At 41.5% G+C, this 18,973-nt stretch overlaps 1 protein-coding gene across 1 annotated transcript in view; it reads right to left on the bottom strand.

The window, feature by feature from the left end:
* The window catches only part of ARMH3 (armadillo like helical domain containing 3), a 195,356-nt gene that overhangs the window by 31,146 nt on the left and 145,237 nt on the right, over nt 1-18,973 (bottom strand). The window contains exon 23 of the mRNA XM_037739562.1: nt 16,310-16,388. Within this exon, the coding sequence (XP_037595490.1) occupies nt 16,310-16,388 (79 nt within the window). The remainder of the gene's footprint in view (nt 1-16,309; nt 16,389-18,973) is intronic.

Below are 18,973 nucleotides of genomic sequence, written 5' to 3'. Positions count from 1 at the left end.
TAGAGACGGGGTTTCACCATGTTGACCAGGATGATCTCGATCTCTTGACCTCGTGATCCACCCGCCTCAGCCTCCCAAAGTGCTGGGATTACAGGCTTGAGCCACCGCGCCCGGCGAGTTGGCTGATTTCAAGATTTATTACAGATCTATAATATCCAGACACTGTAGACCATAAATTTGGACATACAGACCAGTGGAACAGAACTGATGGTCCAGATATGAACCATACATACATGTTCAATTGATTTTTTATTTAACCAATGGCCAAGGTATTTCAATGAAGAAAGAGTAGTCTTTTCAACAAATGGCAATATAACTAAATATTTGGAAGGGAATGAACATTCACCACACACTATAAAAAAAAATTCACTTGAAACTGAATCATATAACTAAATGTAAAAGCCAGAATTACAAAACTTATGGAAGAAAATAAAAATACAATGAGGTCGGGTGCAGTGGCTCATGCTTATAATCCCACACTTTGGGAGGCCAAAGCAGGTAGATCACTTGAGGCCAGAGTTCAAGACCAGCCTGGCCAACATGGTGAAACCCCGTTTCTACTGAATATACAAAAATTAGCTGGGTGTGGTAGTGCATGTTTGTAATCCCAGCTGCTCAGGAGGCTGAAGCATAAGAATCACTTGAACCTGAGAGGTGGAGACTGCAGTGAGCCCAAATGTGCCACTGCACTCCAGCCAGGGTGAAAGAGCAAGACTCTGTCTCAAAAAAAAAAAAAAGAAAATACAATGAGCATTTTTACAACCAGGAGTATGCAGAGATTTACTAAATAAAACACAAAAGCATGACTCCTTTAAAAAGTAAATTAATCTTCATGAATATCTAATTAAGTTAAAATTGATCTTAAAAATATCTAGTCTTTGAAAGACATCACTGAGAATATGCAAAGAAAAAGGGCGACCTACTGACGGAGAGAAAATATTTACTCTGTGTGTGTGTATGTGTGTGTGTGTGTGTGACAAAGAACCTGCATCAAAAATATATAAAAACTCATAAATAATACAATTTAAGAAAAGAAAAACCAAATTTTAAAAATAGGTAAATGACATGGACACTTCACAAAAGAAGATATATAATGTTCACATAAAAAGCTGCTCTAGCCGGGCACAGTGGCTCAGGCCTGTAATCCCAGCACTTTGGGAGGCAGAGGCAGGTGGATCACCTGAGGTCAGGAGTTCAAGACTACCCTGACCAATATGGCGAAACCCTGTCTCTACTAAAAATACAAAAATTAGCCAGGCATGGTGGCACACGCCTGTAGTCCCAGCTACTTGGGAGACTGAGGCAGGAGAATTACTTGAACCTGGGAGGCAGAGGTTGCACTAAGCTAAGATTGCGCCACTGCACTCCAGCCTGGGGTAAAGAGTAAGACTCCATCTCAAAAAATAAAATGATTTTTTAAAAGGCTGCTCTAGTCATCATGCAAATTAAAACTAATAATATTTAAAAACCACAATAAGTGGCTAGGCGTCATGGCTCATGCCTGTAATCCCAGCACTTTGGGAGGCCGAGGCGGGTGGATCACCTGAGGTCAGGAGTTCGAGACCAGCCTGGCCAACATGCTGAAACCCTGTCTCTATTAAAAATAACAAAAATTGGCAGGGCACGGTGGCTCACGCCTGTAGTCCCAGCACTTAGGGAGGCCAGGGTGGGCGTATCACCTGAGGTCAGGAGTTCAAGACCAGCTTGGCCAACATGTTGAAACCCGTCTCTACTAAATAAACAAAAATTAGCCAGGTGTGGTGGTGTGTGCCTGTAATCCCAGCTACTCAGGAGGCCGAGGGAGGAGAATTGCATGAACCCGGGAGGCAGAGGTTGCAGTGAGCTGAGATCACACCACTGCACTCCAGCCTGGGTGGCAGAGAAAGACTCTGTCTCAAAAAGAGAAAAAAAATACAAAAATTAACCAGGTGTGGTGGTGTGTGCCTCTAATCCCAGCTACTCAGGAGGCTGAGGCAGGAAAATCGCTTAAACCCAGGAGGTGGAGGTTGCAGTGAGCTGAGATCATGCGACTTCACTCCAGCCTGGGCAACACAGCAAGACTCCATCTCAAAAAAGAAGAATAAAAGCTGTAATAAGTATGCTGCATACCCAAAAGAATGGCTAAAATTAAAAGACTCATGATTCCTAGTGTGGCAAGGACATGGTATAGTTGGAACTTTTGTATGTTGTTTGGAATAAGAAATGGTACAACCACTTTTGAAAACAGTGTGGCAGTTTTTTTCTTTCAACATATTTACTGAGATATAGTTTGTATACCATAAAATTCATTCAAATTTAAAGTGTACAATTCAGTTATTTTAGTATATTCACAGAGTTGTGCAATTATCACCATGATCTAAGTTTAAAACACTTTTATCAACCCAAAAATAAATCCCATAATAATTACCAATCCCTCCTACCCTGTTCTCCAGCCCCAGCCAAAGCAACCACTAATCCACTTTTTGTTTCTATGGATTTTCTGTGCATTTCAAATAAAAGAAATCACACAATATGTGGTCTTTTGTGACTTGTTTCTTTCACTTATCATAATGTTTTCAAGAGTCATCCATGTTGTAACACATATTAGTACTTTGTTCCTTTTTTATGGCTGAATAATATTGCACGGTATGAATGAATCACACTTTGTTTATCTATTCAACTGCTGATGGACATTTAGGTTGTTTCTAGTTTTTGGTCTTCCTAAATAAGGCTGCTATGAACATCTGTGTACAGATCTTTGGGTGGACATATATTTTCATATCTCTTGAATCAGCACCCAAGGAGTGTCACAATGTGTACAAATCTCAGAAAGAAGACATTAAAAAGTACATATTGTATGAGTTTATTTATATAAAATTTTAAATTTTGTATAGACCTGTCTACTCTATAATGAAAATGGTCATATAGCAGTTGCCTAGGGCCCAGACGTGGGGTGAGGACTGACTGCAAAGTGGTATAAGAGAACATTTTTGGGTATTAGAAATGTTCTACATCTTGATTGTGGGGGTGCTTACATAAACATTTTTATTATATGTTAATTATACCTCAATAAAGTTACATTTAAAAGACCAGAAAATCAGGACTAGTCAAAAAAAGATGTATGGCCATGGGCAGTAAGCTTGTGTCATTTTTGGTCTTAATACACCATTTTGCATTGGGGCAAGAATGATTCAAACGGATATGTAAGTAACTCTAAGCTAGGAGTTAGTACTTCAACAATGCTAATGATTCCTCCCATTGTGCTTTTCCCCGCCACCCATGAACAACTCCACAATCCTCCCTGACAAATTAAATTGACTCCAGATAGCAAACAACAGTGCCTGGAACTATTCTCAGTTGGGGACTAGCTATAGAAAGGTTTTTTAGTGGATGTAAATACCTAGGGTTTCTGACAAACTCAATCATTTACTAAGCTGAGGAACTGCTGGGGTCCTGCCACTACTAAGGACACCTAATGAGGGGTCTGCTTTGGCCTTTTTATGAAACTGAAGCAAGAATAAAAGATACTAGACGAACATGGCTCTCCTTGTGGCAACTCATGCTGAGTAAGGGTCATCAGCCAATAGTTTATGGATCTGTAAGGAAACAAAATTTCACTGGGGGTTCAAGGAGAACAGGGAGGTTTATCTGTCCTTCCTAGGCTTACAAAGGGTAAAGTGGGGCTGCTGTGAAGACTCCATTCATATACATCAGCTGAGAGAGGTCTAAGGAGAGCACAGGCAAAATTCTAAAAAGAAAGTAGTGATCCTGATACATATTCCATTGAAGGCCTCAAGGGCAGATATGGTTTTTGCATTTCTGTAGCCCCTGGCTTGGCATAGAGTACACAGTCTGTACTTGTGCATGGAAGAGAATAAATCTGGGGAACATTAAGCCAGGGCAACCCTTCTCTGCCTTGGTGCACTAAAGACACTTAAAAGCTGAGAATTATTAGACCAAAGCAGGTCCTGAGCGCTTCCTTTGGAGGCAAGAATTGGTTCTTCGTTTCAACATTTTAGTAGCCCAAAGTGACTGAGGAAAACAAACAAACAAACAGCCAAAAGCACAGGAACTAGAGTAGACACCTGTAACAAAACCACAGACTTCATCAAGTGAGCATCCCTTCCTTCACCGGGTACTTATAGTGACTTTCTATCCAAGATAATCTGAATCTCTCTCCAGGGGACAATCACTCAATATAATTATTTGGAAACAGTGATCCAAAAGGTAGACATAAATCTCTTAGATTACAGAAAGTTGTTCTGCCTTTTAAAAGGTAACTGTTCCCTCTATACAGCCACCCTGTGTATAATAGGCAGAAGGGTTTTCCCTCCTTTCTATTTCCAGTTCCTATACTTGAGGACCAAACCCAATTTCAGACCAAATTTAAGCTTGCCTGTTCTCCCAGTCCATCTGTGCCTTTCAAGCCTGCTACCAAAGAGCTCTATACTGCCCTGAAATTTATTGATCTGACAGGCTAATTCTGCCCTTCAGCAAGGTGAACCAGATAATGAACCTCAGTGGGTGATTAGTGAGAGGCCATCAGTTGGTTAAAGGAGTGGTGACATGACTTTCTTTAATTTCCCTAGGCAGTCACCCCCACCTCCCTGACTTTATTTGTTTGAAGCCCTAGACACCCCTTGTGAAGCTTTTTTTCTTTTTAAACTAATTACAGATCCAACACACCCAGTTTCTTACCTTGCACAAGGAAGGCATCCAATCACACTAATGGGGCTGAGGGAAACATGATACACAAATATCACAATAAAACTTCTCTTCTGGCCTGGCACAGCTTACGCCTGTAATCTCAGCACTTTGGGAGGCTGAGGCGGGTGGATCACAAGGTCAGGAGGTCGAGATCAGCCTGGCCAATATGGTGAAACCCTGTCTCTACTAAAAATACGAAAATTAGCAGGGCGTGGTGGCAGGTGCCTGTAATCTCAGGTACTCAGGAGGCTGAGGCAAGTATATCGCTTGAACCCGGGAGGCAGAGGTTGCAGTGAGCCGAGACTGCACCACTGCACTCCAGCCTGGGCAATAGAGGGAGACTCCATCTCAAAAAAAAAATATATATATACATATATATATATATATTTCTTTTCTCCCAGCCCCTACCCCCAAATGTTTTTTTAAGGCTGACAATTACTAGAATTCCTACTATCTCCATCACAATTTCTTCTACCTACTGCCAATGAAGCTTCATAGTTGCTTGACTAAGAAAGACTAGAAGTTTATATGACAATCATTTCAAAATTCATACCTAACTGGAGAAAATGCTGACAGTAATAGAGATGAATAATAAGCCGAGCTGTTCTCTGCCAGTGACCTCTGCATTCATCCAGCTTGGCTATGGGACATTAATTTTTAGACTTTTTTTTTCTATTAACAAAATGGAACCACTATTTTAAAAACAATTAAAATTCACTGTGCTGGCTGGGCATGGTGGCTCATGCCTGTAATTGCAGCACTTTGGGAGGCCAAGATGGGTGGGTCATTCAAAGTCAGAAATTAGAGACTAGCTTGGCCAACATGTCTCTACTAAAAATACAAAAATTAGCAGGGTGTGGTGGCATGCACCTGCAATCCCAACTATTCAGGAGGCTGAGGCAGGAGAATTGCTTGAACCCAGGAGGCAGAGGTGCAGTGAGCTGAGATCATGCCACTGCCCTCTAGCCTGGGTGACAGAGTGAGACTCTGTTTAAAAAAAAAAAAAATTCTGTGTCTACCTTTTAGATCTTGAACCATATATTATCTACTAAAATAAATAAAAATATCTTAGGTAGGATATTGTGCTTTTAATCCCAGTGCTTTGGCAGAGTCACGCCTGTAATCCCAGTGCTTTGGCAGAGTCAAAGCAAGATAATTGCTTCAGGCCAAAAGTTTGAGGCCAGCCTAGCGTGGGCAACATAGTGAGTGAGACCCCATGTCTACCACAAACAAAAACAAAAAAAGCCAGACGTGGTAGCACATGCCTGTAGTCCTAGCTACTCAAGAGGCTGAGGCAGGAGGACTGCTTGAGTCCTGGAGCTCAAGGTTGCAGTGAGCTAGAATTGTGCCACTGCACTCCATCTGGGTAACTGAGAGAAACAGCATCTCTTAAAAAAAAAGGCAAAACAAAACAAGAAAAAGAAAAAAGGAAAAGCTGGCTGGGTATGGTGGCTCATGCTTGTAATCCCAGCATATTGAGAGGCTGTGGCAGGAGGATTGAGAGGCTGGAGCCCAGGAGTTGGAGGCTGCCGAAGCTATAATGGCGTCACGGCACTCTAGCCTGGACGACAGAACAAGACCTTGTCTCTAAAAAAAATTTTTTTTTAAATTTCTTTAAGTCATCATGTCCCTTCAGTGTGTAGAAGAAGCTTTATTTCTCATAGGGACCTTTCTGAGACACCTGATTAGAATAAAGGGTCTCTTCTCTCATTTATAAAGTTATCATACTATGCCAGGATCCTCTAATTACACATTTCTGCCTGACTGGCAGGCACAGTCCCCAGAACCATCGTCAGTGCTTTTTGTCCTCAACTGAATGGGCCCTTCCCAATCTAGGACCTTTCCCTATTCCCCAGGAATAAGCCATTATCTTCACTCTCTACCTTCCTATACCTTTTCCTTCGGAATATCTGACACACTCAGGTTGACACATATGCTCCAGCCTGATAAAACTGAAAAAGCTCAGGCTTTGGAGTAAGACAGACCTAGGTTCACTTTATGGCTTTACCACTAATAGCTGTGTGACCCTGAACAAATAGTTTCTTTAGTGTCCTCATCTATAAAATGATAACTATACCTACCCCAAATAATTGACATAAGAATTAAGTAAATAACCCATACAAAAGTATGCAGCCTAAAAACTACTAGCTGTCCCTTTCCTTTGATCTATTTGCATATATTTTAAATCTGAAACACTTTCTCTCCTATCTAGGGTCTCTGGCAGTGCAGCTTATCTCCTGGTCCAGGGAAGACGGTGGTCATCCTAGCAGCACATCACCGTTCAGCTGACTCTCTTATGTGGGCCTTCTCAAGATGCCCTATATAACATAAAGATGATTACCGAGGATAAGCAGCTTGTAAAACCCCTCCCCATTCCCACTTCTGACGTGTCTTTCTGGCAGTAGTGAATCCGGTGAACTACTCATATCAAACATTTTTCTGCTAAACAGGTCAACTGAAATGCCAGAATTTATACAAAGACAACAAAGAAGTAGGGGTCAGATGGCCAGGGCTGGTATCACATGCTCACACTTGGTGAGAGTTCCCACAGGAACCATCATTCATGGCTACAGGGAGGCAGTGAAAGACTACAGGCTGTTGTAGAAAAACATGATGCCAAGCAGAAAAAACTGAGTTACGGCTGTCGTGGGAGTCTTACATCTCAGCTCTCCAACATGTCTCTGCCAAGGCTGCCTTGTGAGTTGGTTCGGGTCCGGTTCTAAGATGAGGAAACATCACAGGAGTTCTCAGAGTAGGCTCCTTAGAGAGGCCTCAATTACCCTATTTGAGATCCAAAGCTTCCCTGAGGAAAACTTTCATTTAGGGGACTTCCATGGGGAAAGTGGGTCACATTCACTCCTGCTCAGAAAACCCTGCACACAGATTTACAGCCCCCTTCTCTCAGTCTTCTTCAACAACCCGTGGTGTGCTAGAGATGGCTCATACAGAGGCTTGGCTTATGAGAGTTGACTGTTAAATTTCAAAAATGGTGAGAGCCAGCTGGCTTCATATTAGTAGCCATGGTGGGAGCATTCACACCAAACACTACAAATCAGCCCTGCCCTCACCACTCACAGCTCCACAGCTCCTGGCCTCCCAGCAATTGTTAAACATTTACTAGTACACCAAGGACAACGACTCTCAAGCTGAAGTATCAGGCTCCATTTTCCTCCTAAGTCTTTGTGTTCTCTGGCCCTTTCCCCAAGATCTTTCTGTTCCTCTCCTAGATGTTCTCATGTAATGGATGCTACCCAGGACTCCTAACAATGTTGCTCCCTACAAACTGGGGTTCTCCTCTTACGAGTGCTTCAATGCTCTCTGGGAAAATAATGCCAGGCATCATTTGTATTTCTAAAGAGCTAGCAGTTATTTGTAATGACTCTTAGGATCAGGAGAAAACAAAAAAGGTTTAGCAATAGATGGAAATAAGAAAATACTTAGCAGCTTCCAACATAACCTTCACTCATTCAGATATAAAGCATTGGTTATTTCCTTAATTTTCTTTAACCTACTCCCACAAATGTATAACCTCTTTTGTCATTACACTTTTGAAGATATATCTTATAATATACAACATTATACAGGACTCCTCTGAATTCAAAATCCAAAGCCCTAGTGAGAGTGGGGACTTGAACTTAGGAATCTGGTCACACCATCCTACAGCCCTGTGACATATGGGTGTACCAGCAGAACACCTTTCTGCTCTTCCCAGAAAATTCCTAAATCCGTATATAGAGAGATTTTTAGCAAGCTCCTGGGCCACTTGGTTGAAAAGAACACCAACTTCAGTTTGCCTACTCTTAAAAACAGAAAGAAAGAAAGAAGCGTGCACACACACACACACACACACACACACACACACCCAGAAAGCAGGCTGGTGGTTACCAAGGCAGCTGGAGGTTGGGAAGTTGTTCAATTCACCAGATGAAAAAGTTCTAGAGATCTGTGGCACAACAATGGATGTATTGTTAAGTGTACTATACCATACATTTAACATGATTCAAATAGTAAGTATTGATAGATGTGGGTTCTTTTAACCACAATTTTAAAAAAACATAGATTTGCCCAGTAGGCCTCATCACATGTCTAGCATTGAGGCTGGCTCATACTAGGCCCCTAATAAATGCTTGTGAATTGAATCAAAGGCAGTACAATTAGGACAGGGATGAGAGTCACTCCATTAGGGATTATGAAGGCTGTGATTAAATGACTGACTTACATTTTAAATCATCCAACCTCTGGGTATTCTGTGACCCAAGGACATGACTTGCTAGAACTATTAGCTATTCTTTCTGTCCTTTTCAGATCCTGGTTTTGAGTACATTTTACAATTTATGCCTGTTCATTTATCCAATTCCTACCCTTTCTCTTTCAAGGCCAAACTCAATTCTTTTCTTTTCTGTATGGCCTTTTCTGACCACTTTTCTGATCTTCTGCAGAGATCTTTCTCTAATAGGAACAGATCCTGTTGCTACTACTTACTGGTAGGCTGACAATAACAAGTTGCCTTAAACCATCGCTTGCACTATTCCATTGTCTGATAGCAAAAGCCCTTTTGTACCCCTCAAGTGCCTAAGACACTCTGAGGCATAGAGCACGCACTAAATACCAAGATACTGATAGATGAATGAAGGTTGAAGAAAGCAAGAACGGGCTAATAATTTACTTGCTTTCCAGTGGGATATTTCAAAGGCATAAAATTGGTCATGAATGTGACTGAAAGCTTAAGGAATAAGGTATTCAAAGAAGGTTTTGCTTTGAACCCTAAATTGCCACTATGTTTGCTAGATATACAGGGCTCTAGAGAATCTTCTGTAAAAGGTCTGCTATGAAGCCCTCTCTTGCCTATTATATCTAAATTAGAGCAGATATAAATCACCGTGTCATAGCATTTGTAAATCAAACCAAACAGTGAATAGCCTAAAAGGAGCTCAAGATCCACAACGAGCATTTACAAAGGTCCGATGGCTTTGGAGGAAAGAAAAGTATGAGGTACCTTCCCCCACCCCCGAGATGGAGTCTTGCTCTGTCAACCAGATTGGAGTGCAGTGGCGCAATCTCAGCTCACTGGAACCTCTGCCTCTCAGTTCAAGCAATTCTCCTGCCTCAGGCTTCCGAGTAGCTGGGATTACAAGCATGTGCCACCATGCCTGGCCAATTTTTTTATTTTTAATAGAGACAGGGTTTCACCATGTTGGCCAGGTTGGTCTCGAACTCCTGACCTTGTGATCTGTCCACCTTGGCTTCCCAAAGTGCTGGAATTACAGGCGTGAGCTACCACACCTGGCCTATGTATGAGGTACTTTCCAAAGCAGCTAAGCTAGTGATTCTTAAAATGTTGTAAAAGGGAAGTCAAAGACTGGTTGAGAATCTTAGGAAAGATGGACCCTCTTCAAGGAAAATAAAAAAAGAAAAATAAAAAAAAGAATATGCGTAATTTCAGGGTGTGTACTAACTCTAAAGTTGATTTATTCTTGGACCTTTTCTCTAAAAAAAAATAATAAAATAAAAGTAAGAGGAGAGGAGAGGGAGCATCTAAGAGTGTTGGATAGGACAGAATAGGCAGAAGAACTCCCTGGAGAGTTCCTCCATCGCAGCAAAATGGTCATTGGGATTTATCTAAGCAACACAGGTTGTATGACAACTATCCTCCTAGGGGAATGAAAATCAGAGTGTAGCCTAGTGTTCATGCCTATAATCCCAGCACTCTGGGAGGCAAAGGTGGGTAGATCATTCTGGCCCAGGAGTTCAAGACTAGCCTGGACAACATAGTGAGACTCCATCTCTGCAAAAAACTTTTCTAAATTAGCCAGGCAAGATAGCATGCACCTGTAGACCTAGTTACTCCGGAGGATAAGGTGGGAGGATCACTTGAACCCAGGAAGTTGAGGCTGTAGTGAGTTATGATCATGTCACTGCACTCCAGTCTGGGCAACAGAGTGAGAGATCACACACACACACACACATACACACACACACTCTTCTCTCTCTCTCTCACTCTCTCTCTCTCTCTCTCTCTCTCTCTCTGTCTCTCTCCAAACAAATAAAAAAGAAAATTAGGGTGCAGGCCACTTCGAGGGACAAGCTGAAGACCAGAATTTCAGAAGGATTACAAGGGTGACTGATGTGCTCAGGTTGCATTATTTGTGGTCCTCTTTAAAAGAGACAAGAGGTAGAGGAGATGAACACAACTGGAAGCAAAAGAAAGTAGAAAGAATCTTTAGAAATGGAAAGAAAATAAGTAGACTCAAAGTTCCTAACATCAGAAACCACTTAAGCTGCTATGCATTCTAAATCTTCCAGTCTGACCCCTTAGTTTCATCTTTTTGGGAATCCTTATTCCTTGATGATCAATTTTCCTGGACATATCAAATGATTCTACCAGGTAGGGATGGATGCTTACTAACAAGTCGCACTGGAGAGGGAAAGGAACTAAATCTCAGTTGAGGGTAGGCAAGAGGCCTGAAGGACCATTTTGAAAGGCATCCTAGAAATAAGCCAAATCCAGTAGGGAATAAACTGGAAGTAGTTTCATAGCTCTTAGGAAAGGAAACTGTATCTTCTCCATAATCTTTATTCATAAAGATATGTTAAATACAAAAAGAGGTCAAAATGCCCTTACCTAATGTCATATATACAAATTAGCTCAAAATGGATTAAAGATCTAAACATAAAAGAGCTAAAACTAAAGTCTTAGAAGAAAACATAGGGCAAAAGCTTCACGACATCAGACTTGGTAATAACTTCTTATACTTCTTGGATTAGACACCAAAAGCACAGGCAACAACGGCAACAACAACAAAAAACCGATAAATTGGACTTCACCAAAGTTTTAAAAGTCCTATGTGTAAAGGGCACTATCAAGAGTAAAAAGACAAACCACAGAATGGAACAGAATATATGCAGATCAGATATCTACTGATGAATTAATAACCAGAATAAAGAATTCCTAACAGTCAACAACAACAAAAAAACAAAAAACAAATTCTCCAATTTAAAAATGTGCAAAGGACTTGAAAAGGCATTTCAAAGATGATATACAAATGGCTAATATGTACATGAAAAGATGCGCAATGTATCATTAGATAAATGCATATCAAAACCACAATGAGATACCACGTCATACCCATTAGGATGGCTATTATAAACAAAACAAAACACAACAAAAGTGTTGGCAAGGATGTGGAGAAATTGGGATGTAAAATGGTACAACTCTGGCAGTTACTCAAAATGTTAAACATAGAATTATCCTGTGATCTACTAATTCCACTCTGAGCATATACACAAAAGAATTGAAAGCAGGGACTCCAACACATAGCTGTACATCAATGTTCAAGAGCAACATTATTCATAATAGCCGAGGGTGGAGACAACCCAAATGTCCACCAATGGATGAATAAACAAAATGTGTATAAATGCAATGGAATATTATTCAGCCTTAAAAAGGAACAAAATTCTGATACATGGTACAATATGGATGAACCTTAAATACATAATGCTAAGTGAAATAAGCTAGTCACAGAAGTCCAAATACTGTATGATTCCATTAAAGTACCTAGAATAGTCAAATTCATAGAGACAGAGTAGAACAGTGGTTACCAGGGGCTCAGGGTAGGAGACATGGGGAGTTATTGTTTAATGGTTTCAGTAAGAAATGATGAAAAAGCCCTGAAGAGATGGAGAGCAGAGATGGTTGCACAACAATGTGAATGTATTTAATGCCACTGAACTGTACACTTAAAAAGGGTTAAAATGGGTGGGGTACCGTGGATCACGCCTGTAATCCCAGCACGTTGGAAGTCCAAGACAGGTGAGTCACCTGAAGTCAGGAGTTCAAGACCAGCCTGGCCAACATGGTGAAACCTCGTCTTTACTAAAAAATACAAAAAATTAGCTGAGCATGGTGGTGCATGCCTGTAATCCCAGCTACTTGGGAGACTGAGGCAGGAGAATCACTTGAACCCGAGAGGTGGAGGTTGCAGTGAGCCAAGATCAAGCCATTGCACTCCAGCCTGGGCAACAAGAGCAAGACTCTATCTCAAAAAAGGCAGGGGGGAGTTAAAATGGTAAATTTTATGTTACATGTATTCTGCCATATATTAAAAAGAGGTAAAAATGAAAAAATTAACCCCAAATACATATCTGCATATATACCATAAAAATGCATGCAGTTTATTACATTAAAAAATGTGTGACCAGGCCAGGTAAAGAGGCTGATGCCTGTAATCCCAGCACTCTGGGAGGCTGAAGCAAGTGGCTCATTTGAGGTCAGGAGTTCGAGACCAGCCTGGCAAACATGGCAAAACCCTACTTAAAAATACAAAAAATGCCAGGTGTGGTGGCTCACGCCTGTAATCCCAGCTACTTGAGGGACTGAGGCAGAGAACTGTTTGAACCCAGGAGGCGGAGGTTGCAGTGAGCCGAGATCACACCACTGCACTCCAGCCTGGGTGACAGAACGAGACTCCTTCTCAGAAAAAAAAAAAAAAAAAAAAAAACCCACAAAAATACAAAAACCAGCTGGACATGGTATCGTGTGCCTGTAATCTCATCTACTTAGGAGGCTGAGGCAGGAGAATTGCTTGAACCCTAGAGACAGAGGCTACAGTGAGCCAAGATAGCACCACTGCACTCCAACCTGGGGGACAGAGTGAGACTCTATCTCAAAAACAAAAACAAAACAATGTATGATCATTCAGTCACATTGAGGGTATTAACTGATTAAAAAGTTTTGCCCTCCATGAAGCCAATGGCAATTAACAGAAAAATGTCATTTACCTTCTGGATGTCTGAAAAGAAATGCCAATGTGAAAGGCTTGGCTTTGTTTAATATGCAATAATAGATTTACAAGTATCACCTTGAAATGCCTCAGAGGCTGGAATGTGTCTAGGGGTTGTCAGAATTCAAGAATTCACAAATTTCTTGCTAGAAGAAAATGGCAAGCTGGGCAGGCAGACATAGAAAAGAGCCCTGTCTTCTCTACTAACTTACTAAGTGCTATAAATTCCAGTTAACACCCATCCATGGTCTTTAGGTTTTATTTTAGGAGTACTTTAGAATCTACTGAGGATTAAGTTCTTGACTGTTTTCTCTACTCAGTCTGGTGCTAACAACTGCAGGGCCCTACTGCAATCCATAAAACTAGCTCTTTGAGAGGCCATGAACACTGTTAACATTAAGTGACATTCACATTAATGCTCCTAAGTGAAGGGAGAGAAGTGCTCTAACACATGCTGGAGATTAACAAGGCAGTCAAATACCTCTAATCTGATAGTGCTGAGAATAAACCAAGTGTACTGTAACGCTGTCATTTAGCACCCTTCAAAGTCAGTTGGGGAAGAGAAGCAACAACTATTTTGAGGATGGTTCTCAAGAAGGTCCCAGAATAGTATCACCCTCCTCCAAACCCCCAAGTGAAAAGGACTGTTAAGAGAGGCAATGAGTACACAAAGACTCCATGTGAGCAATGACTCAGATTATTCACTATTGATATCCACTACTTTAGTACCACAACTTGTATTATAGAAGGTATATGATAATAACAACTATTATTACTATTATTTTAAGACAGGGTCCCACTGTCACCCAGGCTGGAATGCAGTGGCATGATCACAGCTCACTGAAGCCTCAATCTCCCTGGATTCACCTCAGCTCCCACCTCAGCCTCCCGAGTAGCTGGGACTACAGGTGTGCACCACCATGTCTGGGTAATTTTTCTTTTTCTTTTTTTTTTTTGTAGAGACAACTTCACCATGTAGCCCAGTGTGATCTCGAATTCCTGGACTCAAGCAATCTGCCCACCTCAGCCTCCTAAAGTGCTGGGGTTGCAGGTGTGAGCCACTGCTCCCAGCCGGTATACAATTATATATTGACCAAATAAATCAATCTTGCTATCCCTTCCCCATTCTCCTCTCCACTGAAATCGCTTCATCTCTGGCATGTGCGCACTTTTTGAGAGACACTTTCATCATTTCATTTAACTTTGAAAGAAGTTGGAGGAGGCTGAGGACACGTGCTTGCTAATCATCCTTTCACAGATTGCCTTGTGTGCCAGAAAGGATTTTTTATTATTGGTCTGTGACAGCTACTGCTGGAGAAAGATTTCAGCTTGACCTTCCCAAGCCACTGGGGGATGAATACTGCACATACTGCACGTGGATGACAGAGCAAATGTCTCTTCCTTTTTTTTTTTTTTATTTAAAAAACAGATGCCACACATTCTTTCCAACTGAGAATATGTAACACATAAATGGCTATTAAATTGTATGGAACCATGTTATGTTATTTTTTTTTATTTAAAAAAAAAAGCTTTTAGACTAACCAGAGCACACTGTGATAGGAAAGTCACCCCTTCTCTTACTGCATAAAACTCAAGATGTTGAATTATTTTGCATTAAAATGTTATAGTAAAATTAATACGAACGAGTCCAACAAGAAAACAGTAGCATCACAAAGCACCTCACAGTACAGCATCAAAGAACAGGACTCAGGATAGCTCCACAGGCAGAGAGGAATCAAGGAAATGAAGGCCATTTATAAAAGCAGTTTAAATGTGAGGATGGATTCTCACAGCTGGCCTCACAAAAGAGAACAAATATGTCAAAGGGAAAAACTGACAGACTAATAGAGTCCTATCCATCTGGCTGAGAAAAGAGCCACCGGTGGGGAATACTGAGAAGCTTGTCTGTTAGGAAAAAGGTTTGCTTGGTGCTTCACTGGGAGAACTGAATAGCTTTGAGGAACATTGAAACACATGGTCATATCATAGCTGGTTAGCTGGCTCTGCCAGCAAGAAGCTCAAAGACGGGTTACAAAGATGCACTGGCAAAAAAGGGAGAACAGGGTACATGTGCTTTTCTTACTGGCCTGGAGTCTATACCCTGGCCTCTCCAATTTGGGAGTAGGATGAGAAGGAAAGGGAACCACATGAATAGGATGTCTTATTTTGTGCTTTTTAAAAAAAACTCAAGAGTCTCATTTTGACACATCAAGTTCAATCCCATGCCATGCTAAGCCTCATCTGTACTTTTATATAATGCAGAGCTGAGTGCAGACGCTCTGGGAGAAGGGGAAATCAGGCCAGATTCAAGGAAAACAAACACACAAGGCTATCGGCATCTCCAACTCAGTCCATACCACAGAAAAACCTCCTCAGAAATAATTGCTCAAGGTAAAGGGAACTCAATTACTAAGGAAAATCTGTTCCAAGGGTCGTGTTTTAAAGAGCCAAATAGCTTCAAATTAAGCTGAACTCAGCGTTTTTCTAATTGGCAGTTTCATCCATTTCTAAGTTCTCATTTCTTATTTTCAAAAATCAAAATGACTCTCTGCCTAAGATTTTTAAAAAATACCTTATGACACTCACTCTAAAACAATAATTCACCAGATTTTCACCTACATATCTCCTTTGTAATTAACAAACCCTTCAGATGGCACAAAGGCACACAGCATCACTTTGTATTAAAAGTACTATTAACCAATCCCACACTAATTCCTCTCAGCAGCCTTGCCCTGGTCATCCCCACAAAAGCTCAGTCACAGAGAAAATCCCCCTGCCACCAGAGAGAAGGTAACCGCTTGATCCTAGCCTCAACTAGGTCATCTGGGAGAGTAGTGGCTTACCTGCTCCTCTGACAGTTGGGATATGTGATTCACAGCAGCGTAGGACTCAATTTTGGGGTTAAAGTGGTTGATGATGGCTCTGAAACAAAGAATTCATATTAATATGGTGCCAGATGGAAGGGGAATACATCTGTTAAAAAAATAAGAATCAAGTACCCTCTGGTTTAGAGTACTACAGCATGGGAGTGATTGTGACTGGGTAACTGTCCTCTTATTGAACATGAAGAGATCACAAATGGGGGTGAATTGATAACTCTGAAATTGGAAGGGTTTACTATCAGACAGAAAATAGAATCAAGTATCTCTGCTTTGCAAATGAACTAACGGAAAAAACCCAAAGCCAAACAAAAAATTTGAGTCCTTCAGATGAGAAAGAGGACCCAGAGGGCTGTCCACTAGGGGGCCCTGGTGCTTCAATCAGAAAGAAAAGCTGTCCTCTGACTTGGGAGAACAGGGCGCTCGGTAAAGCTGGGCCAACGTACAGGCTAAACAGAAGCAAACTTCCTACTTGTTAGTAAATAAGTTTCTAACCAAAATTTTATATCCGGCCATTCAACCCAAAATCTGACTGTCATTTTAAAACACTCCCTTCTCCATCACTTGCTCACATCCAAAGTCACCCAGTCTTATCAAATCTACCTCTTAAAAATCTCTGAAATTGGAAATAAATTTCCCTGAAACCAATGCCTTGGTATAGGTTCTTGTCATTTCTTGCCTGGTGTAGCAGAAAGAACACAGGTTTTAGATCAGGGTTTTACATGAGTCCATACTGATATAAATAATTCACAGAGAAGAGACAAATCTTTCTCTTTTCACACACACACACACACACACACACACACACACACACACACACACACATTTTTAAGACAAGGTGTCACTTTGTTGCCCAGGCTGGCGTGCAGTGGCGTGATCATGGCTCACGGCATCCTTGACCTCCCAGGCTCAAGCAATCCTCCCACCTAAGCCTCCCTAGTAACTGAGACTACAGGCATGTGCCACCATGCCCGGCTAATTATTTTTTTAGTAGAGACTGGGTTTTGCCATGTTGCCCAGGCTGGTCTCAAACTCTTGAGCTCCAGCAGGTCTTTGCCTCCCAAAGTGCTGGGATTACAGACATGAGCTACTGTGCCTGGTCAACAAATCTTTCTTATACAACAATTTCAAATAATACATGTAAATACTCCTCCCGATAGGAAATGAAGTTTATTTCTCATCTTGAGGGTAGGCTAGATTTAGAGACTTACTGCCAAAGAATAGAGTAGCAAATGGGAAACACAGTAACTTGATAGCAAAGAAGCCTGTCAAACACTACCTTAACCAAATGATGAAGCTATAAATTGCCAGTGATATCATGTAGATATCATGTAATCATCGGTATGATCTGATGAGAAGGGCACTCAATAGCTCATTCTAATCACAAGAAAAATATCAGACAGACTCAGACTGGGGATATCCTACAGGATACCTGACAGGTTTTTTGTTTTGTTTTGTTTTGTTTTGAGACAGGATCTCACTTTGTTATCCAGGCTGGAATGCAGTGGCACAAATACAGCTCACTGCAGCCTCCACCTCCTTGGCTCAAGCAATCATCCCACTTTAGCCTCCCAAGTAGCTGGGCCTACAGGCATATGCCACCATGTCTGGCTAATTTTTGTATTTTTTTGTAGAGATGGGGTTTCACCATGTTGCCCAGGCCAGTTTCAAACTCCTGAGCTCAGGCAATCCTCCTTTCGCGGCCTCCTAAGGTGCTGAGATTATAGGCATGAGCCATTGCTCCTGGCCCTGACTCTTTCTTTCTTTCTTTTTTTTTTTTTTGAGATGGAGTTTAGCTCCTGTTGCCCAGGCTGGAGTGCAATGGTGCGATCTTGGCACACTGCAACCTCTGCCTCCCGGGTTCAAACAATTCTCCTACCTCAGCCTCCTGAGAAGTTGGGATTACAGGAATCTACCACCAGGCCCAGCTAATTTTGTTTTTAGTAGAGATGGGATTTTGCTATGTTGGCCAGGCTGTTCTCTAACTCTGACCTCAGGTGATCTACTTGCCTTGGCCTCCCAAAGCGCTGGGATTACAGGCGTGAGGAACCGCGCCCAGCTGGTACTTTCTTAAGACTATAAAGGTCATGAAAAACAAGACTTGAGAAATTGTCACAGATCACTGGGGAGATATGACAGTTAAATGCATATCCTGGAATGGACCCTGGAACAGCAACAGGACATTAATGGAAAAACTGGTGAAATCTAAATAAAATATGGAGTTTAGTTAATAATAATGCCAATTACTTAGTGTTGATAGATGTACCTTAGTGATACAAAATGAGGGTATCCAGGAATTCTGTGGATTATCTTTTTATTTTTCTGTAAATTTAAAAGAATCCCCAAACAGAAAGTTTATTAAAATGGGTGGTGTCAGCTAGGCATGGTGACTCATGCATGTAATTCCTTTGAGAAGCCAAGGTGAGTGGATCACTTGAGCTCAGGAGTTCGAGATCAATCTGGGCAACATGGTGAAACCCTGTCTCTACAAAAAATACAAAAAAATTTAGCCAGGTGTAGCAACACACACTTGTAGTCCCAGCTACTTGGGAGGCTGAGGTGGGAGGATCACTTAAGGCTGGGAGGCAGAGGTTGCAGTGAGCCAAGACTGTGCCAGTGCACTCCAAC

Source organism: Cebus imitator, unplaced genomic scaffold, assembly GCF_001604975.1.
Source record: "Cebus imitator isolate Cc_AM_T3 unplaced genomic scaffold, Cebus_imitator-1.0 Scaffold71, whole genome shotgun sequence".
Lineage (NCBI taxonomy): Eukaryota > Metazoa > Chordata > Mammalia > Primates > Cebidae > Cebus > Cebus imitator.
Note: the sequence above shows the minus strand (reverse complement) of the source record. Positions and strands in the feature narration are given on the sequence as shown.